This window comes from Podarcis melisellensis, assembly GCF_964234715.1.
Source record: "Podarcis melisellensis genome assembly, chromosome: 1".
Classification (NCBI taxonomy): domain Eukaryota; kingdom Metazoa; phylum Chordata; class Lepidosauria; order Squamata; family Lacertidae; genus Podarcis; species Podarcis melisellensis.
Genome location: NC_138528.1, coordinates 32594719 through 32617101, shown reverse-complemented (window position 1 = coordinate 32617101; position 22383 = coordinate 32594719). Strand labels below are relative to the sequence as shown.

General features: G+C 40.7%; 1 protein-coding gene and 1 long non-coding RNA gene across 7 annotated transcripts in view; one reads left to right on the top strand and one right to left on the bottom strand.

Moving 5' to 3' along the window:
* SLC25A21 (solute carrier family 25 member 21) overlaps positions 1–22383 on the bottom strand; it is a 276895-nt gene that overhangs the window by 12338 nt on the left and 242174 nt on the right. For all 6 annotated transcript variants that reach the window (XM_081914416.1, XM_081914415.1, XM_081914417.1 and 3 more), the window contains 3 exons: positions 11369–11435; positions 3552–3611; positions 919–1026 (listed from right to left, as the gene is read on the bottom strand). In XM_081914416.1, coding sequence (XP_081770542.1) covers positions 919–1026; positions 3552–3611; positions 11369–11435 — 235 coding nt within the window. The remainder of the gene's footprint in view (positions 1–918; positions 1027–3551; positions 3612–11368; positions 11436–22383) is intronic.
* The window catches only part of LOC309372832, a 485159-nt gene that overhangs the window by 413818 nt on the left and 48958 nt on the right, over positions 1–22383 (top strand). The gene's annotated exons all lie outside the window — the stretch shown is intronic.

Sequence of the window (22383 nt, the reverse complement as noted above, 5' to 3'; positions counted from 1 at the left end):
ACGCTGCGTGGAGCCCCCTCTTCATCTGTAGGGCGGCGGAGGAACAGGTGGAGGGCAGACGCAAGTCCCACACTGCCATTTCAGGCAGGACGTGTGGCACACTGCAGGGCCCGTGGTAAATGCCAGCCCCCGTGGTGTGGTACCCAGTGCCAGCCACATTTTGTTACATTTGTTGACTGAACTAAAAAGTTTCATGAGCCCAATTTTTATTTTTTAAAACTCATTTTTTGTCATTTTATCACCCCCCTCAGTGATGACACCCGGGGCAGACGGCACCCCCCTTCCTCTGCCACTGCTCGAGATATGCCCTACCAGGAGTGCCAGGGACAGTAATGAGCTACTTGGGCCAATGGTCTGGTTCAATATAAGTCGGTGTTCCAGAGGTATAGCCTCTTCTGGCCTAACAAAGAGTCTGTATGTACTTTGAGCACCTTCATGCTCTCTTCTATTAGTTGATTTTCAGCATGTTAGTAGAATACTTTTTTGGGGGAGGGGTATTTACTGCATAATGTTGAAAAACCAAATTGTAAGCTTACCATTCGAACTGTAAAGTTTAGAGAGAGGATATATATTTAAAACAAAAAGCTGCTTCCTTTCTATTCTTCTCCCCTTCCTCCTATCCCCTTCCCTTTGTTCTGTGCTGGTACCATGCCATTTCCTGACCATTACAGAGCAAAGGATACCCTAGGAACATTGATGAGGCTCCGCCAAATACTTATTTCCCACCGCATCGTCCGTATCAAATTTGCTTCTCCAGCTGTTTTGAAATGGCAACACTTAAACTGGGACCATCACTTGTTTTAAACTGCCCCAAGAGATTCCCCTCTTCCTACAGCTCGCTCTTGATTAACATTCTATACTTGTTATCCAAGCACTTGCGTTTCCCAACATATTGAAAAAATATTCCAGTTACCATACCTCTGTGAAAGCATCCCGATTTGCCTGGAGGCTAACCTTGACTACTTCAAAAGGGTTAACCACAACTGCTTCTGTTAGCCCGGATCCCAAGCCAGCAACTGCAAATGTCTAAAAGAGTTAAATCAATCAGTTTTCATGCACACTGCGGTAAAACATCCCCGTACATCACATTCTGAAGTTGAGCATTAAGCTGACTGATATGATGAAAGTCGAGAGACCTACCCTTGTGCAGTAGTATACCATTACTAAACAGCTTTCGTCCTTGATTAGATGTTGACAGTTCATGCAGAAGAAATTACAAAAGCCACAAACCACATTCCAAATATTCCAAATAAAATGTCAAAGTCCTATCAACAACACATTCTCTCTAGATGGGGGTGAGGAAGCTTTGTGACTGATTTTAAGAAGTGCATATGTGGTAAAGCTTGCCCTCCACATTCTGTTTAAGGAGAGTTTTGCCTCGTGAAGAATAATTTACACGTTATTATGAGTATAATATAGACACAAAGGCAGCTCTTAAAACCACTTACCAGGGAAGTATAAAACAGTGACTTAATTAGGTAGTAAATCTAATACAAAGAAAACACAGGACTAAATAACTGCGCTTCCCACTTCAGCAAACAATTGTCTTAGAATAAAAGTTTTCCAAGGCAGATTTCACCTCTGAAACAACTTAAGTAAGGTATTAGTAACTGATGGCAAATATTTGTATACCCCAAATAGCATATTGGTTGGTGCGATGGCATCATTAGAATGCAACTGACAGTCAAGGCATTGACATAATAGGGTAAAACAGAGTAAAATCACTTAAGAGTAAAACTTTTTTCTTTTAAAAAAACACATTTCCTAATATTGAGCACTCTGGTAATAACCCAGTAGAGCCTTAGCTGTGTTTAAGAACATTGATTTCAGTGGACTTCTATTTCATGTTATTTCCTAGCATGCAATACATTTTGATTGCAGTGGGTTTTCTGAATTCTCTGGCTCTTCCAAAGACAGCTGAATCTTGGAGGAGAGTTCATTTCTGGAAAAGCTTCTGACTCTACATGGGGTTGGAGGAAGAATAGAGAAATTGCAGAGCATGGGAGGAAGTGTTTGTGTGTGGCAGAGGCTGAAATCATTACATGCTGCTAACACCCACTGAATGCACTGGGGCTTGCTTGTGAGTAAAGATGGATTATACAGTGGTGGCCTCTTTAGACCCTTCAGTTCATAAGTAAAACAGAATCAGCTTCCAGTATTCTTCAACATACTGAGTGAATAAGCTGATGAGTTGTATGTGACATACAGCCAGATATAATCATCATACCAATATGCATACAATAATGGCACAGCCCATTGCCACCACAGGTGCAGAAATATAATCAGTTGATTTGAAGTAGGCTGGGTCAAAATATAAACCACTAGAATCAATGGGTTTAAACACACTCAATGTTGTAGACCCCCAAACCAACTTTTTATCTGCTGGGGGGGAAATTTGTTTTCTTTTTTGTAACTCTGCCAGATCTAGAGTCATTCTGCCTGACTTCAGGTACATCTCTTGTTTGCCTTCACCATCTCCTTGCCGAAAAGCCCTTGAATCATTACTGTCAGTCTCCTCTGCCAAGGCTTTATAACATGAGAAGTGTTCCATAGTCTATGAAGCGCAGTAAACTATGAGTAAAGAATGCTGTACACCAAAATACTGTTTTCTCCTAGAAAGCAAAATGAACCAGAGCTTTCACTGTTAAAAAGGTATGTGGCAACTTTAAGGATTTATGGTATCTCATGTTCTTTTGGAAAAGTGGCAGTCCGCAAGAAAAGAAAAGAAAAGAAAAGAAAAGGGAGAGAGAGAGAGAACCTTCAAGGACAATGTAATAACAACAATATAACAGATGCATTCCATAACTAGAATAGTAATAACTCAAAGTGTCTTCATGCTGACTTTATATCACGCTGGCCAATTATGCAAATTCTAATGAAAGGTCTCTTCCTTTATATGGCGAGCAAAAATATGCCTGTCACAAAACTTCCACTGAGAGAGCCAAACTCCAGAAATGCTTCCAATCCTATAACTTGTTTAACCAAGAAATCTATAATCCAGATGGTCAGGAGTTTTGGGGTTGTTGTTTTTTTGCTAGTGCACTCTTCCAATTTGCTTTCCGGTAACAGCATTAAAGTCACATGGACTGATTCCTGGGTGGCCAAGTTCCTAGGATCTATGAGATGCATCCTGCCCAAAGATCTCCAGGCACAAATTCTCTTCCATATTTTGCATAAACAAAGAGGGTGGGATCCAGAGTGGCAGGAGCAGCAACTGCACTTGTATAATGATACAAAGATCCTCCTTCATGTGGACCCTCTCTGAAAAGTCCCCTATCAAGGTCCAAAATTAATGTGGGGCTGCCATTGGAAGGACGTTTTACTCTTCCACTGTGTGTGAGCAAAAGTTCTTTCTGCTAGTCCACAAAGCATATGGATCTAACACACTTTTTCTCTTCTCTCTCGGATTTGTCCCTCCATTCATGTGTCTTTGCTCAACCTACTTCATTATATTGATCAATGTGAGGGGAAAAGGAGAAGGAGAAGGAGGAAGAATGGGAACTATAGTAACTCTCCTTATTCCCATTACAAGAGTGTATAACATTACTTACCAGAGCTGGTGACAGTGAAACATTTCCTAATAATTTCTTGTATTGTTCAAAGGTGAAAAACTGGAAAGTAAATACAGTGAAATTTAAGACTCAGGAATGGAGTAGAGATTCTTATCAGAGAAAACTGTTTACCTTTATTGGTCTAACAAAAGACAAAGAGAATGATTTGATCTGGTGGTCTGTTGTTGAGTGATTAGTACTACACGCAGGGCTTTGGTTAAATTTGAATCAGGCAAATTTTGTTCTCATATCACTTAAACATATATTAGAAATATTCAGACTATATAAATATACACACACACACCCATATATACATATACATACAGATACCCAGCACTCAATCCAATTACAGCAGCTTTGTATTTCAATATCTTCTTTCCTCTTAGCCCAGAAAGAAAATAATAATACTTTCCAAACTGCTTCAAAAATCAAATAACCATTAACCATTTGTCATTTGTATAGCTTATTGTGCCAAGAACAGACTGCTCCTTACCAAACAGTGCAAATCTTTCCTCCTTATTCCAGATAGTGAATACAGGGCAGTTTTCTCTTTTTAAAATTATCATTTAATGTCAATTTAAACAACTTAGACTGATCCCACACTTGCAAAATCCATCATTGTTGAGATCAGCAATACTGTGCTATTACAATTTGAGCAGTTGACAAAACAATTCAAAATTGCTCCAGTCTTTGGTACAGGAATCATTCCTTTAAAACTTTGTAAGAACATTGTTATTGGATCAAGCACAGTATTAACATTAAATATCACCATCGCTATTGGGTTGTTTTTTTAGAACCAAAACAAAACAATGGTTTGAAACCAGAGGTACACAAAAGTAAGGCTGCTTGAACCTGGACTTTTCCACCCCCCGGATCCACAGATGACTTTTAAAAGCAGATTTTCCAACTGCGCAAATTTCTCACTAGAAACCCCCACACTAAAAAGGGGGGCAGGAAATACAGTAAACACAAGTAGTGCTTTGCTCCTTGCTTACACTATGTATCAGTGGCAATTTCTGCCTAAGAGTCCATTATACAGCAATAATTCATTCATGGATCTGCCTCCATTCAGTAACTAACAGGTGCAAAAAAGGAGTAATTTAAGGGCATTTACAAGGATGTGATGAAGCATTACCTGCACAAAGATGACAAAAATGTGGTTCGGGCCACAAAGAAGGTATTTTAATATGGTTTTGGCAGTTTAAGTATGAAAACTGAGCACATTCTTCCCTTACAAAATTTGTGCACATGCTTACATGCTGCCCCTGTCACAGCCTTTGGTTAGGTGATGAATAAACGCACAGACCCAACATGTACAATTCCTCTCCTCTCATTTTTCACACTGTACATTATCAGCTCTCCAACAGCACATAATTTTTCTCAGTTCCACAATTTGCACACTAAACACACCCACCCTTTGAGCCCCACTCCACAAACCTTGCATGACATTTTGAATGTGGTCCTGCAGTGGGAAGGGAGAATTGCCCCAAGCCATCACTCTCCATGGGCATGTGGGGGTGGAGGTAAAAGTAAAGGTAAAGGTACCCCTGCCCGTACGGGCCAGTCTTGCCAGACTCTGGGGTTGTGCGCCCATCTCACTCAAGAGGCCAGGGGCCAGCGCTGTCCGAAGACACTTCCGGGTCACGTGGCCAGCGTGACGAAGCTGCTCTGGCGAGCCAGAGCCGCACACGGAAACACCGTTTACCTTCCCGCTGGTAAGCGGTCCCTATTTATCTACTTGCACCCGGAGGTGCTTTCGAACTGCTAGGTTGGCAGGCGGGGGGTGGAGGTAAATGTCAGCAAAGCTGCTTTCTGCAGCAATTGGCTGTGTGGAGATTCTCATGGCAAAATCAGCCACACAACTGATCCAGCAGACTGGAACAGTAACTTCCACAATCCTTTCTGGGTACTTCTGCATGACCAAGTACCCAGCGGAGAACTCGGCTGCATAGCTGTACCATATCTCTATCTTCCCCACACCTGCCATCACAAATGGCCTCGTGGGCCAAAGTGGGAGTTGCACCAAGCCAAATTTGGCCTGCAGGATGGAGTTTCTCCACCCACTTGATGTAGAGGATTTACATCAGGAAGACTAGTCTTACAGTAAGAGATGTTCGACAGTGGATCGGACTCCAACCAGAGGTGGTGGACTGTCCTTCCTTGGAGGTTGGATGGCCATCTGTCATGGATGCTTTAGTTAAGATTCCTGCATTGCAGGGGGTTGGATGACATGACCCTGGAATCCCTTTCGATTCTCCGATTCTATGATTCTCCTTGCTGAATCTGTTATTTCCCATCACTATTCTCTGGCTTTGGCAACTGCTGCCAGCACTATTTTGAGGATACCTAGTGCGATAAAAAAGACCATGGCATTCACACGCACGGGATACATTCAGAAATGACGCTTACATTTAAAATTTCAGAGAAAAGACATTGAGTGGGTAACACTGCTCCGCTGCTGGCAACATGGCTGTACCCTGGAGCAGAACTGTTTTAACTGACATCCAATGAAGGGGTCCTTGGGGGGGTGTAAGGGAGTCTACCTGCAGCAACTGCCAGTGGCTTCTTGCGGAGCACCAGCTCAGACCTTGAGAACCATAGTTTTTGGTGCAATTCTCCTTTTCAGCATGCTCAGGCTGCTTTGTAAAGTGTAACATTTCCCTTTGCTCCAGTTCACCCCCATTTGAAACCGGTTTCACACATGGTACCCTTGGAAGAAGCATTCCACCCTACCATATTTTTGTCAGGAGCTCGTCTTACACTCAAGTAGGACCCTGGTAGAGACACATGCCCGACTGGCATGTTCCCTCCCTCCTGGTCGATCGTTTGGGAGCTTCAAAAGCTTTCTTCTGCCCGAACATCACAGCGACTGATGCCAACAGACATCGGCACATTTAGGGATCTGCAGAGTCTTCGCAGTTTGCATGACAGCAACTCAGCATTTTGGCTAATCTACTTTATTTACATATAAACACACATGGAGCACTGCAACATGGCTCCCTCTCTCTCTAGCATCAGACAGCAAACAGAAAAAGAACAAAGGACAATAGTCCCACTTCACAGAACACAGTAACACAAACATCCTGTCTCCGTCACTTCCTACTCTGTGGAGTCAAAACATATACCGTCATGAGATAGACAACAATCCCATGACTGCAATCATGGAGCAGGAATTCTAACAATTTCTACCAGGGCTTCTGTCATACTTTTCTCCCAATATTTAACTCTCCTTTGACACTAAGTCCACAGGAGTATGGAGTACTGGGCCAGTTGCAGATGCTTGAAGCATCCTTCAATGTGGTCTTTCTTCTGGAGGACAGGTGCCAGTGGTGGGTGGGGCTAGAGCAGGCTTCCTACAACTCCCATCATCCCTAGCTAGCAGGAGCAGTGGTCAGGGATGATGGGAATTGTAGTCTCAAAACATCCAGAGGGCCGAGGTTGAGGAAGCCTGGGCCAGAGGAGAAAGTGAATGGAGCAATTTACCCTTGTGCTAATTTCTACACACTCCACACCCTTCTCCATCCTCTACCCTGGAAAACAAGAGGCAGAATCAGAGTTCAAAGACATATTCCAACTGTGCAAAAACACTAAAGAAGGTGCAAAGTGGAGCTGGTGAGGGGTGGGCCTGGGAGAGGGTGTGGCATGGGGAGAGTTTGATGCTTCAATGAATGGGTGAGTGCCTAAGGCCAAAGCAACTTTTCATGTAAGATGACTTGTAGTATACAAATGGGATTTTAAATCTCCTTTAAACATTTCCGAATGGATGAAGCACAAGTATTATGAAACATGTCACCTTACACCATGTAGCACATGGAAAACTGGTCCTACTGCAGTATTCAAAAATGTATCTATAAATCACAACATGAATGCAGTATATATATAACTGTGCTACAAATACTTGTGAAAAATTAATTTGGACAATAATATGTTTGTACTCAGAAATAAGTCCTATTGAGCTCAGTGGATTGCTTTCAAAGGCTGAAATTCTATACGCAGAGCTCTGGGAGTCGTATGTCTCCTTGAAGTCAATGAGACTTCACTTTGAGTAAACTTACAAAATATTGTACTGCAGAAGTGAGCAACAAAATCAGTGCAAAATTAGGTGAAATGAGGACTGCGGCCATGAGTAATTTAAAGCCTAAATGGCAAAATTACAGCACAAGCCTTTGCCTGTCTACTCAGAGGTAAGCGCCATTGAGTTCTATAGGGTTTCCCCCCAGAAAAGTATGTATAGGATTGAAGCCTAAGTATCAAAACAGATTTTCATATTGCACATTCAACTAACAGATCTACCATTTTTTCTATATATTGTCACAACAAACTTTTTCTTGGAATTTTAGGTATTCCTTTAATGTTTCCCATACCCTCCATGCATGCTACCTAGCAATCTTTTGCACTTAAAATTTGCTTTCAAAATACAATTGCTTCCTAAAGCCATAAACAGAAGAACTAGTTAGTATGTAGCAACTCTGTTTCATATTACGGGGACAGTTTTGAAGCTGAACAATCCTAGGAAACTCTAAATGAAGGATCAAAATGCACATAGCCAAGCGAGTACGACTTAGCCTTTCAGAAAATTCAACAGTTTGCTTCAATGGCTCACTTTTTTTTAAAGAGCTCAAAATATCCTTATCATAATAGAGTGAAGCAACTTTTGTTGCTGTTGAACAGTGATTTTTTTTAATTTTATTTTTTGCTATGGTAAAAAAAATCAAATGCTTTCTTCACAAACTTCCAAAGAAAAATAATTGCAAAATATATGTCTTCGTGTATCTAATAACCAGTGCTGTCCATCTGGCAAAGATACATTTAAATCTAAGTTCCACAGAGGAGAGAAAAAACGTCAAAGTACTTACCATATGTCTCAATAACATTAAGGTAAAAATGTCTGGGAAGGAACACATGCAAAATATGTATTTGCCCAACAAGATCATCTGTTAACCATTGTACTGGCACTGTTCATGTCTTTTCTTTAAGTCGAAACTAAATCAGGGCTATAAAGTTTGGCTTTTTATCCTTCAGAATTACCAGCTTTCTTTCAGAAAGGGGGGCGGGCAGAGAAAGACAGAAAGAGGCACAGACAGACAGACAAAGGATCTGAACTCTTCAAAGTGAAATTGTCTTTGACACATGGCGTCCAAGTGACATATTACCTTAATTATAATGGCTTTATTTTTACATGCAAATGGATTTACCAAAGGAATAGACAATTATATTTTTCTTCTGAACAGGAACTCGGCCTTGTTTGTTTATCTGAGTGATCTTTTATCAGCGCAGCAGTTTTATAATTCAAGGCAGCCTTTCTCTGTAAGTTTCCCCGAGATGTGGATGGCAGGTATGGAGGCAGCTGTACAAAATTACCACAATACAACTCGAATTATTGTATCAAATTTGGAAGGGATTCCAAGGGCCATCTAGCATGTGTGTGTGCGCGCGCGCACACACACACACACACAAACGTTTGGTGATTCACCCCCGCTTCTCTGGGTAATTATTTCCTAGTAAATTGGGACAAATCTACAATTTCCTTAGAAGTAAGTGCCACTGAATTCAATGCGACTTTCTTCTGAGGATTGTATCGTTAGTGTTGAAACAAAGCTCATGGGGAAGGTCTCTCAAGCAAGTTGTCCTAATTCAATCTATACTAAAATAAAAATTCTCATAATTATGTGACTCATAATTATGTGAGCATCCAATTATAGATACTGATGGACTTTGTATATATAAATATAGTGGGGGGGGGAATCTTAGTCTGTAATCATCATGTATTTATCAACAGATGTTTGAGCATTGTGTGTGTGTGTGTGTGTGTGTGTGTGTGTGTGTGTATTCACATGCATGCAACCACAAAATCTGCTTCCTTATCTAAATCAAGTACTCCACATTCTTTTCTCTTTTCAATCTAAGATTAGCAAGCAATCCAGACAATTCTATCTGAAATGCAAGGTTACCAGCAGGCCACTGAATTTCAGATTGCACGGCACAGGAAGTATAGGGAAAGTTTCTCCTTTAAAGAGTGGATGGACAGAATGTGCTCTAGAGTACTCTCTGGACGTTTAACCCAGTATGTGAGGGTAAGCCTGAGGTTTTGCAAAGAAAGAGCATTTGGACACAGTGTGTATTTAAGCTATGTCAACCTTTTGTATTTGCCCTCCCCAATCATCCATGTTACACGGTGGGGAGGTTCTGTATCCTCAAGGGAAAAAGGCCCAAATTAAAATGGTTCGCATCTGGAAAGAATTCAAAGACAACTTTTATTTTTACTGATGTGTATTCAACAATGGTTTATATGTTATCAAGTTCTCCATTTTCATACCTTATACTGCTGCCTAATTCTGTGTACCATTCACTACTCAATAAAAACATTTATAAAGAAAAGAAAAGAAAAGAAAAGGTAGAGACGGGCTACTACTATTCCATCAATTCAGATATAGTGAGACATGTGCAAAGAGGTCTACGCTCAGCTTAATGGAGTTCTAATCTGAAAAAAGGACTTCATCTGAAATTCCAGATGGTATAATACTTGCTTAACTCTCCATCTATTTCATGGAGGACCCCAGACATCCATAGGGCCTGCCTTTTAAAAAGAATTTATGGGACCAGCAGTTTCACCTGGCCCTACTGTTATATGCCAGCTGGCCACCCACATCAGTTTTCTGAAGCTGAATCCTGGTTGTGAATCTTTCCAGCTCACACATAGCGTTTCTCTGACTAGGTGGCAGGTCGAGCCCCTCATTTTTTCATATTTTTTTAATCGTTTGAAACAGCCAGGATTTTAAGAATTTATTTTGGTGTTTCCGTTATGTTTCGCAAAAAGCTGATTTGAGCACAGAGAAAGCAGGCAACGAATGTTTCACACAAAGAAACAAAGCCCATTTGTGAAAAGCTCTTAATCACACAGAATTTTCACAGTGCTATTTGGAAACCGAAAAAAATCAGGTTTAAAAATTTGTGCTAGTGTTTTATTGGTTACAGTATAGTTATTGTTGTTGTTAGTTGTTGGCATCTTGGTGGGGTGGCAGTACAGTGGTACCTCGGGTTAAGAACTTAATTTGTTCTAGAGGTCCGTTCTTAACCTGAAACTGTTCTTAACCTGAAGCACCACTTTAGCTAATGGGGCCTCCCGCTGCCGCAGCACGATTTCTGTTCTCAGCCTGAAGCAAAGTTCTTAACCAAAGGTACTATTTCTGGGTTTGCGGAGTCTGTAACCTGAAGCGTCTGTAACCTGAAGCATATTTAACCCGAGGTACCACTGTATTCATTTGACCTTCCCCTGGCCACAGGGCCATGGCTTACTGGGAGGTAGAAGGCAAGAGGGCGATGAGGTCATTGCATGCAAATGCACTGGCAGGAAAACTAGATTGGGTCTGCCAGTGGTTTGCACCACACCAGCCTCACCACTGCCTTCTCTCTTCCCCTCAACATCTTGGTGAGCAGCAGCAATGAGGGCAACAGAAGGTCAGCAGAATACCGCTGCCCTATCACAATCATAATTAATTTGTATGCCACCTTTCCATACTAAAAACCATGCTCAAAGTAGCTTGTAACGTGAAAAGATTTGCATAATTACAAACATAACAAAAGTAATAATAAACCATAAATAAAACACATCAAAAAGTTTGCAACCAAATTGAAAAATTTCCACATAAATCACAGTAAGATCTAAAAAATAAAGATACAAAACATTAATATCAATAATAGCAGCAACAAACACACCCAAACAATGCCCCAGCCCCATCAGTTGCTACTAGTGTTATCTCCTATGTTACCTGTCATATGTTATACAACAATAGTGAATTATATTAGTGGAATAATACCTTTACTGCCCTTTTGGGAGTTTCAGCCAAGATTGGAGGGAGTATACCTTTGTAGAAACCGAACAATCTATTGAAAGAAGAAAAAGAAAAGGTTATTCAGGTATGTACTTTATGAGCATTAGCCAAGTGGCAAACCTGTTTTCTTTTCAGAATAAAACAACTACAGTAATCTCAAAGCAGTCTTAATTATTCAGAACAGCCCTTATTGTCAACAGTGAAGGTCTGTTTTCATACTGATTGTGTAACTACTGCTGCAGTCCTTAAATTACGTATCCTGAGATAATGCCACTGACTTCAAGAGGACAAAACTGAAATGAATTATTTGAGGAACATGGCTCAAATCTGAGTCTACACCTCTGAAAGAATAAGCAAAAAGTAAACACAAATTCAACACACAGTGTATATCGATTAGGGCTGGAAGCTATACTATCCAATAATCTACTCAGAGTAGAGCCATCAAAATTAAGACATGGTGGCTTCAATGGGTCTACTCTAAGTAAAACTTAGTTGGATACTATCCAGTGGGACTTAGTATTTATTACAATTTATAATTACATTTATAGCCTACCCCTCCTCCAAGGAGCTCAAGGTGTCATATATGTAGGGTTGCCATATGTCTGGAATTTCCCTGACATTGCTGGGATTTGCCCTTTAAAAACAGTGTCCTGGTGGAAATTGCTTAAATGCATGGCAAAATCCAGACATATGGCAACCCATGTTGGAATTTCCTTTAAAAAAGCTCAACAAGTTTGGCAAACAAAAAGCAAAAGACTTGTGTCCAGATTATCACTTTCTAAAACATGGCAACCCTATATATATGGTTCTCCCCACCTAAATTTATCACAACAGATTAAATCAGTCTGAGGGGGGTGGTGAGTCACCCACTGAGCTTCAGGAATGATTGGGGAACTGAATTGTTGTCTTCTAGGTCCTAGTCCCACATTCAAACCATACTACATTTTATGCAGAAAGAAAAGTCATTCATTAATTGTTTACTATCTAGGTAGGTAGACTTTCAATATAATCTTTAATGAATGGAAAGTGCTAGTGCATATACACAGATACAATCATTTGGAGGAGAGGGGAATGAAAGGGGAGAGGGGAATGAATGTTTAGAAGGCTCCTTCAAAATTTAATTCAATTTGCAGGAACAGTTGTGGCTTAATTTCACAGTTAGATTTGTGTATATTTTCCCAATCAAAGAATTGTAGACTTGGAAGGGACTCTGAGGGGCATCTAGTCCAACCCCTGTAATGCAGGAATCTCAACTCAAGCACACATGGCAGATGGCCATCCAGCTTCTGCTGGAAAACCTCCAAGGAAGGAGAGTTCACCACCTCATGAGGTAGACTGTTGCACTGTGGAACAGCTTTTTCTGTCAGAAAGTTCTTCCTGATGTCTAGTCAGAATCTCCTTTCTTGTAACTTGAATCCATTGCTTCAGGTCCTAGCCTCCAGAGCAGGAGAAAACAAGGTTGCTCCAACCTTCATGTGCCAGCCCTTTAGTTAGTTGAAGATTGCTATCATATCTCCTCTCAGTCTCCTCTTTTCCAGGCTAAACATACTGTCACGTGCCAGTTTACGGGCGGTTGAGGACATCAGGACTGGGGGCAAGATGGCAGGGTGGGAGCAGGAACGAGAGTCCGGAAGCCAGGAGTCCGGAAGCCCGGGGTCCAAGGGTCAGAAAACAAGGGGTCAAGAAGCCAAGGGTCCGAGGATCAGGAAGCAAGAAGCCCAAGGCAGGAAGTGTGTTGCTGTGGCAAAGAGCCAAAGGGAAATGCTGACCTTATAATTCTTCCCGGCTCTTGCCACCAGATGCTGTGAGTTACCAATCGGCCTCACCTATGCAGCGGCACCTTGCCTCTGTTCTCAACTTAGGAAAGCCCCAGTCCTGCTAAGCCCTACCGGTCAGGGCCTGGCACCTGCACACACTCCTGACACATACCCAGCTCCTTCAAGCGTTCCTCATGAGGCTTAGTTTCCAGACTTTTGATGATCTTGGTTGCCCTCCTCTGCACACGTTCCAGCTTGTCAACATTCTTCTTAAATTGTGGTGCCCAGAACTGAACACAGTATTCCTGGTGTGGTCTGACCAAGGCAGAATAGACCAGGGACTATTATCTCCCTTGATCTGGACACTATACATCTTTTGATGCCACCTAGAATAGCCTTTGCTTTTTTTTGCTGCTGCTGCATCACACTGTTGACTCATGTTAAGCTTGTGGTCTAGTAAGACCCCTAAACATATCCGGAACATATGAATGTGAGCTCTCCCCACCCCACCCCCTTTAATTTGAGTACTCTTATACAATCCTCATGTGGGTCTTTGCCACCATTTTGTATCCGGCATGGCTAGAGGAATTACATGTAGCTTGAATAGATTTTGTTTAAAGGAAGGAGTGAAAGCAGATGGTAAGCGTAAGTGAGCTGGTAAAGGCACAACAGACTCAGCTCATCACCTGCCTTGCTGAAAATCAGATTTCTATTAAATTCTCTCCCTCAAACACCTTGCCTCCAGAAGGTCTGTATGACTTGTCATCAATGGATCGTAGCTTGTGTAAGACACACCGGATCTGTCTTGTCTGCACCTCAAACATCTATGAATTGACTTTGGCCCTGCATTACAAGGGTTCAACTTGAAGTCTACTTGTGCCCCTCAAGAGACAGACCAAGTCAGTGCATGTGGAGAGAGGGAAAAGAAAATGTGCATTTGATCTAGGAACATAGGAAACAGCAAATAATGGAAAGCACATGAGCTGTGAGCAACGAAAACCAAAAACTGCCCAAGATATAACCAGGATATCCTGTGATGGGAGTCGTGTCCTTACAGATATTTCTGCAGAAGCAACCTTGCTGGGAGGTAAACTGGGACAGCTGTTTCCAGCAGTTGATTTTAGGGCTTCAGAAGAGAAATCTTTATTCATACGCATGAGCACGTGTCAGAAGACAACCACACAAAAACACTGTCATTTTTTTTGCACCATCTATTTCATTTTATGTTTTTGTAGATATGATCATCTGTCAGTTTTTTCCTTGTCTTATGTCCAAGTTGCCACATTTTCTCAGCGGCTTCATGAACGTATCATGAAAACACACCATGAAAATACACCAGCATTTTATTTATGTATTTTTAATATGCATACCATATTTTCATTAAAAATATGTACACACACACACACACACACACACACTTCATCAATCAAGAAAAACACATAAAAAACCAAAATCGTAGATCACAGGTTATCAGATAACCGTCCCCTTAATAGTCAATATAACCTTGGTGGCATAGAACAGTTTTAGCAAACATAAAAAAATGAATACTGAAGACCTATGCAGAATCTCTATTCCATTAGACTGGGCCAATGACACTGAAGGCTCCGTTTTGTGCTGATAAGCCTTGCCAACCTGGGGGACAACCAATCACTCCTAGAGATGATCTCAGAGATTTTAGTGATCATTTCTCCTCATATATCTCATATATACATCTGGGATTGTTATTTTCATGAATACATACATTTTATGCAAACTTCCCCTCGGTCTAAGCATTTTTGTATACTTTTTTTGGTTGGGTAACTGCCCCACAAAATTTAGGGATGTGTGAATTTCAAAGGATAGCTGTATTTCACTTTACATTCAGAAAAGTGCAAATTAGGTAGGTCAGTTCACATTAGAAGGGATCAGTTCAAATTAAACTGTGAACTGAATCAAATATATCCTCCATCCACAGTTGTATTGGGCCCACAAAATATTACTGATCAAAGCTTCATTATTATTATTATTATTATTATTATTATTATTATTATTTATCAAAGTTTCATTATGAAGGTTTATGCTGAAATGTTGGTGCGCAGAGTTATAAATAGAATCTAAGAATGTGACATAGAGGAAGAATTAAATTCAAGTGATGGTGTTGTGTATTGTTACAGGATTCATTTCTGTTGGTCATTTTTGTTGGGCTTCTCTATTTCTGTTCTCTGGTGCAGCCAATTGCGCTTTCTCCTGTCCTAAGAGTCAGAGGACTCACTTGAATGTGACCATGCAGGAGACTGCAGTGAGGAGGGGAGATTCAGAAAAAACTGTGAAGCTTGTCTAAACTCTAGATCTAAACCATTAATTTATGGAAAGCCAGCTCAATATTTACATTTCAACATGGTATTTTTTTAAAAAAAAATAATTTGCGGGGTGTGTGTGTCAATTACTTTCCCTCTAATTTGCTCTTCAAGTAACTCCCTAATTTATTTCCAAATCTGGTTCCCCCCGCCTCCCCTTTCTTTTCTTCTTAACTTAGTAGGTTTGGGGTGTCATTAAAGTTAGCAGTATCTCTATAATAATAAAGTATCATATGATATAATAATATATTATATATGCAGCTGCCTCACTCTGTCTAATGGTAGGGCCATGCCATGCTGAATGCATACAAGTGTCCTGCAGTAGTTATTTTATGGAACCTGACTAAAGTGGGCGTGAAGAAAGAAGCAAATGTAAAGGCAAGAGGCAAGTGATTACTGTAGTTCTTGGCTCCAGAAGGGAGGAAAGACTTCTGCCTGAAAGTAACAAAGAGACCATCTCTGCCTCTGACGAAAATACACTTCTGATAAATTTATACTTAATAAGAATATAGTGGCTACAGTGTTAGTAGCAATGACATTCAGGCAATTCCCCCCCCCCAATTATCATCACATGGGGGTGTAAACATGAGGTGTGGCCTCCGATCTCAGCTCTTCCTGTGTGCCAGCACCACCAGTCCCACAGCTCCCTTTGGTGTGTTGGGGGCAGAACATCTGCAGTGAGTAGACCACTCTGCTTGTGTTGGGTCCCTGTGTGATTTAGACGCCTAGAAGTTGGGAGTTCTAAATTGCGCAAGGAACCTTTGTGGGTAAAAATAAGGCGTCCCATTTTAGCAGTTATCCCTCCAACTGATGGAGGACAACAGAGGTGGTGATGAGGGCAGCTACTGCACTCAAGATATGGATAGGTCTCAAGGTCCCACAAGAAATTCTAGGATTCTCCCTTCTATATTCTCCTTCATTTTTGCTATTGTTCAAGGAAGAGGACAGCACCACCAGCGATACAAATAAGTGTTCCGAATTTCAGCATGAAAGGGAAGACAAGAAAGTGTCACCACATCTCTAAACGTTTAACGAAATGGAAAGAGTTAACAGCTGCAGCTTTAACCGAAGCACAGTTAAAATGCATTATTTTGTTTCAGCATTAAGCATCTAAATGAACATCACCATTCAATTGTGTTCTGGGCAGCCACCCAAATTTGTCTTTGCAATAGTTGATTTTGAAACATTACAGTCAATCATATCTTCCCAATTTGTTCTTCTTTAAGGCTTTAGGCACCCTTCTGGTTTCCATTTCTTGTTTGGAAGCCTTGAGTCATCCATTTTGGCAACATGTCCAACCCAAATCAGTTATTTTCTCCAAATTATATTGAAATTGGGATCTTGCTTAGTTTGTTGTTTTCCTCCCCTGTCTCTCACATAATTTTCCCTTTAAGGATCAAATACAAAGCTGATTGAAGGCATGCATATAATATCCTCTTTCTTCAGTTGCTGTCAAATCCAAGCCTGTTACCCACATACTTCTGTAATTGAAACAATGACAGAAAGTACCTTTAGGGCCCTGTTCCCTTGCCCTGCATGAATCAGGGGTTCACTGGATTTAGATGAGTTGCAGAGTTCTGCCAGTGAAGATGCAAAGAATGTTTGGTGTGAAATGTACAGTATTACTGATGTTAGAAATACTTTTTCAGTTTGGCAACACTGGATGAGTGCTCTTAAAAATACACCACACAGTGCAAAGTGCATATCTGAGTAAATCATAGGAGTGCTTCCATGGATATTTGCATTGTGGCACCTTGATTTAAATTAATTTTCATAAGCTGACGCCAGGGTGCTTGGTGGGGGATGGAGGGGGCTATTGTTTTTGTATGTTTATTACCGTGTTGCAAATAAGTTCAAAAATTATTCTCTCTTCCCCCCCCTTTCTCTCCCTCCCCCTCTTTCTCTCTCTGATTCCCATACAGTGCTGAAATAATAATTTATGATTCATTAAAGGGGGAAACAATCAACCTGGATGCAATTTTGATGATGGATCCAGGTTTACAATGGGTGGAGTTCTGCTCACGGAGATGCTCTGCTGGTGCAAGTGCAGCAGGATTGTGACATTCACAAATTCTTCCTTTCCCCTGAAAAGTTAATCTACAGGGTTGGGGGACTTTTTAGAACAGCAAGGGGGGGTCACAGGGGACTGTAGGGCAACAGGGAGTTGACAAAAAAACTCCCTCCTCTGCTGGATCTATTACAGTGGTACCTTGGTTTTTGAACATCTCGGAAGTTGAATGTTTCGGTTTTCGAACACCGAAACCAGGAAATAAATGCATCCATTTTCGAATATGCCTCAGAAGTTGAATGGCTTCTGCTAGGTGTTTCTCAATTAAATTTGCAGACTGCCCTTTGCACCTTGGTTTTCTAACGTTTCGGAAGTCGAACTGTCTTCCAGAACAGATTATGTTCGAAAACCAAGGTACCACTGTATTATTTTTTACTACTACTACATAACAACAACAAAATAACATTGGTAGGATACCTTTTATTAAATTCAGCTAAAATATTTTCTTATTAGGTTGGGTTCACTTCATTAGAAATGGGAAGGGACTGTTGTTGTTTTTATTGGAAAGGTACATCGCTGTTGCTTTTGTATTTATTTATTTTAATGGAACAGCATAGCTATTACTATTGCTGCCACTACTAACATTATGAACAACGATGATACAGTGGTACCTTGGTTTAAGAACAGTCCTGTTTAAGAATGATTCGGTTTACAAACACCACAAAACGGGAATAGTGTCCCGGTTTGAGAACTTTACCTCAGTCTAAGAACGGAATCCGAACAGTGGAAGGGCACCAGTGGCAGGAGGCCTTATTAGGGAAAGTGTGCCTCGGTTTAAGAACAGTTTCAGTTTAAGAACGGACTTCCGGAATGGATTAAGTTAGTAAACCGAGGTACTACTGTAATTTTAAAAGTCAATTACTGCTACCATTATTATAAATTCTTTGTGGGGAGATATTAGGTAGTATATCTAGTTTAACCTTAACAGATCTCAATCTTAAAAACATCCAAATTCAAGGGAAATTGGTGCATCACTGACATGATATATTATCAAGGAATATAGGCAAGCATCTGTGATGTGTACTTTTAACATCCGCAAGATTAGTTCACAGGCTATTCCATAGTTAGCAATACATTTCCTATATTGCTGCATTCAAATGTCTGACCACAGCCTAGATAAACCACACACTATTTACAAGTAAAAAAAAAAAGTTTGATGTGGGTTCTTTTTAATATCATTCTACTCATTACTAGCTGTATGTAGGCCAAGTTGAAGTACATCTCAATTTGCAGATAGTCACTTAGGAAATTTATAAGCAAAGGGATTATAGTGAAAATGAATGTAATCCTTTCTTTTAAAGTATACAAAATACCTCTTCAGAAGTTAATCAAACACAGTTGAACGCATACCTAAAGCTAAAAGGTTTGTGTATTGTGCATTGCTGTTTGGTATTCCAGTACTTTCAGCTATAATATGCTGCATACTTGGCATTCAGCATCGTCAGGCATGGTGCTATTCTACATCAAACTAAGGAATATGTTTGATATCCATTCCATTCTGCACATACTCTCTATATTCTGTTCAAATTTACGAAATGTGCATTGAATATTTGATGCCTCTTTCTGATGTCCTGTATTTCCTTTAAATATTTGACCATATCTGATTGCAGACGTGCAATAATAGTTATGTTATGCAATGGCACTAGTATCAAACAGTATCAGACCAATTGGCTTCAAGTAGGTAGCTGTGCTGGCCTACCGTAGTCAAAATAAATTAAAACAATTCTTTAAAAATATAGTTAAAAGACTCTTCTTAAAAACCTAAAAACTCCCTTAAAAGAATCAAGTCTTCAAAAAAGTTGTATGATCTAAGAAAGTCTTTAAAAGAATCCTTCCAAAAGAATTTAAAAATTATAATGTAGCACCTTAGAGACCAACTGAGTAGTTTTAGGTATAAGCTTTCATGTGCATGCACACTTCTTCAGATACACTGAAACAGAAGTCAGCAGACCCTTCTATCTAATCAGGCCAATTGGCATTAGTATCAGACAGTATTTGTTGGCTGTCATAAAAGAATCTTCTTCTTTGGCAATCACTCGTAGTCGAGTAAGATTGCCTTCCATAAACACGGTTTTAACAATGAGTCTGCCAGTGACTGTGGAGGCCAATTCTGGATCCACACGTCCTTCCACAGTGGGGACATTGGTTTCTGGGTGGGAGTTGATCATCATGAGGGTTTGCCAAGCCTGCCTTCCTCTTACCATGTTTCTCCCTTTCGTCCTGAGTTCGAGTGTCTTCAAAACCCATGACGCCTTTGGTAAAGGCTGTTCTCCAATTGGAGCGCTCGCAGGCTAGTGTTTCCCCAATTGTTAGTATTTGACCGCATGTGCTATTCAACAGCAAGTGAAATACAGGATTGTACTCAATATGACACTAAGGTGAGAGTTCTGTCAGTACAAGGTTTTCTCCTAGAACAATGGAATGTTCTCTCCCATCCCCAACCCACCCCATAAATCTGTTCTGGGGGTAGTGGCGTAGCGTGGGGGGTGCAGGGGGGGCCGGCCACACCGGGCGCAACATCTGGGGGCTAGGGTTAGGGGGCGCAAATCCACGGGTTAGGGGGCGCAAATTACTTGCCTTGCCCCGGGTGCTGACTACCCATGCTACGCCACTGTCTGGGGGTTCCCCAGCCTTGCGGAGCCCATTTGGCAATAGTGAGGAGCATGCACAGGGTGAGGAGAGGGAAGAAATACTGTTGCATTAGTACTAATCCTTGCATCAGTGCAATAATTTAATTGAATAGTGGCTTTCATATTGAATGTGTGTCAAATCAACAAATAAATGCCAACCATTTTAAAGGCGAAATTTCACATTTAAAATGCAAAACTGAATTCTGTATTCAAAATTTCACATTCAATATCAGATAGCGAAGTAGGAAAATATGACAGCATGTCTACTGTGCTCCACTGAATGCAAGGAGAAGTTATACTCAGGAAAAGTATACACATTACATAATACTCGTGCTATAATATGCCCATTAAAATAGTAACTTTATTACTTATTCCTTTCCTCCTTAGGGCTCAAGGCAGCATGCATGCTTCTTCCCCTCCCAATTTTATCCTCACCTCACCTCTGTGAGGCATATTAGGCTGGGAGACAGTGGCTGGCCCATAGTCACCTTGTGAGCTTCCTGGCTGCGTGGGGATTTGAACCCAAGTCTCCCAGATCTTAATATAGCACACTAACCACTACATCACACTGGCTTTCTAAATTCCCAAAATAAAGACACTTAGGGCAGCCCAAGGAGAAGGACACATATACTGTGCAAAAGGAGATCAATCTAAGGCAGTGAGGATGTTAATGAAATATATTTTTAGACTACTTTGGAAGATTCCAGCTCAGAACTGGCTCAGGAACCACTGGGTTGGCCAACAAACGGATGAATAATCAGCATCAATCTAATTTATTTGGAATGACAGTCATGGCCATATTTACAACATATGGGTCAGATTAAGTAGTAGTTGCGCGCCATCATCATATGTGACTTTGTTATTTTTGCAGAGAAACGAGTCTCCCTTCCACAGTTATTAATCACCCCTCAATCTCTTGCTCAAAACCCTTGCTAATTTTTGGCTGCCTGTTCTGTTCACGACACACCTATAAATAGATTCAGCAAGAGAAGGAAAGATGAGAACACTGTCCTCTCTTCAGCAACAGAAAGCGAAACTGGAAACAATTGCCTGGTGTGTTGTTGTTTTTAAAAAAGTATACAAACTAAATTTAAATCTTATTCCCTCTAGCCTGCAGTACTCTATCTACATATTTTTTGTAGCCAAGTATGGTTTTTTTGGGTAAAGTCTAGAGGGAAGATGGGTCTTATGACCTCAGCTGTGTACTTTGCAGCAAATGCAGAGTATTCATTAGTGGTTCAGAAATCCACATCTTGTACTGAATTTCAGCTTATAGATTTTTTCTTACTTCCTCAGAAAAGAAAATGGCAGTGGGTGTATTGTGTTGTAATAATACATCGAACAATAGAACTGAGCCCTGTCATCTTGGTTCCCTCTTATTGTGAATACTATGGGTGAATTTCAACGTATTAGGTATATCAGTAGGGTTGCCAGTCTCTGGTACATGTGTTTTTAAAGTACAGACATTATTGTCTGGGTTAGGAAGTAGACCCAGGATAAAACCTGACAGTCAGGAGGTGGATCTTGGAGGAATCTGGCAGATCTGGGGTGGGACCATTGTAAAATCTGGTAGATGAAGTGTGGTGTCAAGGTAAAATCAAGGAGTGTGAGCAGATCTTGACAGAATCTGGAGCTTATTAGTTTTTCAGCCCTAGGCAACCCGTAGTACTGGTTATCTGACAGAACAATGATTAACTGGTTATACCTGTAAATAGTAACTAGCTAGGAAATGTATTTATTGATACAACGGTTTCCTATGTTCCTAGCTGATGACCAGCCAAATATATATAGTGGGGGTAGATATGTTAGTTTGATGGTTCCCATTATCCCCATTGTTCTCAATACTTTTTGAGTCTGCCACAGAGTCAGCATGGATGCAATGCTACCTGACTCATGGGTGGACTACATGTTACATGAAAAGCATGCATCCAAGTCCTGAGATGGGTTGCCAATGCACTAAAATAACCAGGGTATGAAAAACTGAACAAAAATTAGATTTGAAATCAATAGGGTTGAGCCAAAAGATCTCAACATGTTGAAATAGGGCAGGGCACTAGCTAAGGAAGGACTGCTACGGAGCGCATTTTGTCCCATACAAAAATTGGAGGATATATTCATTATGGTGTTAATTTCCACTGTCTGTGCCACACAAATACACAAACACCCCACTTGGCTTTTCCCTGCCTTTCTGTTTACAATAGAAAACAGT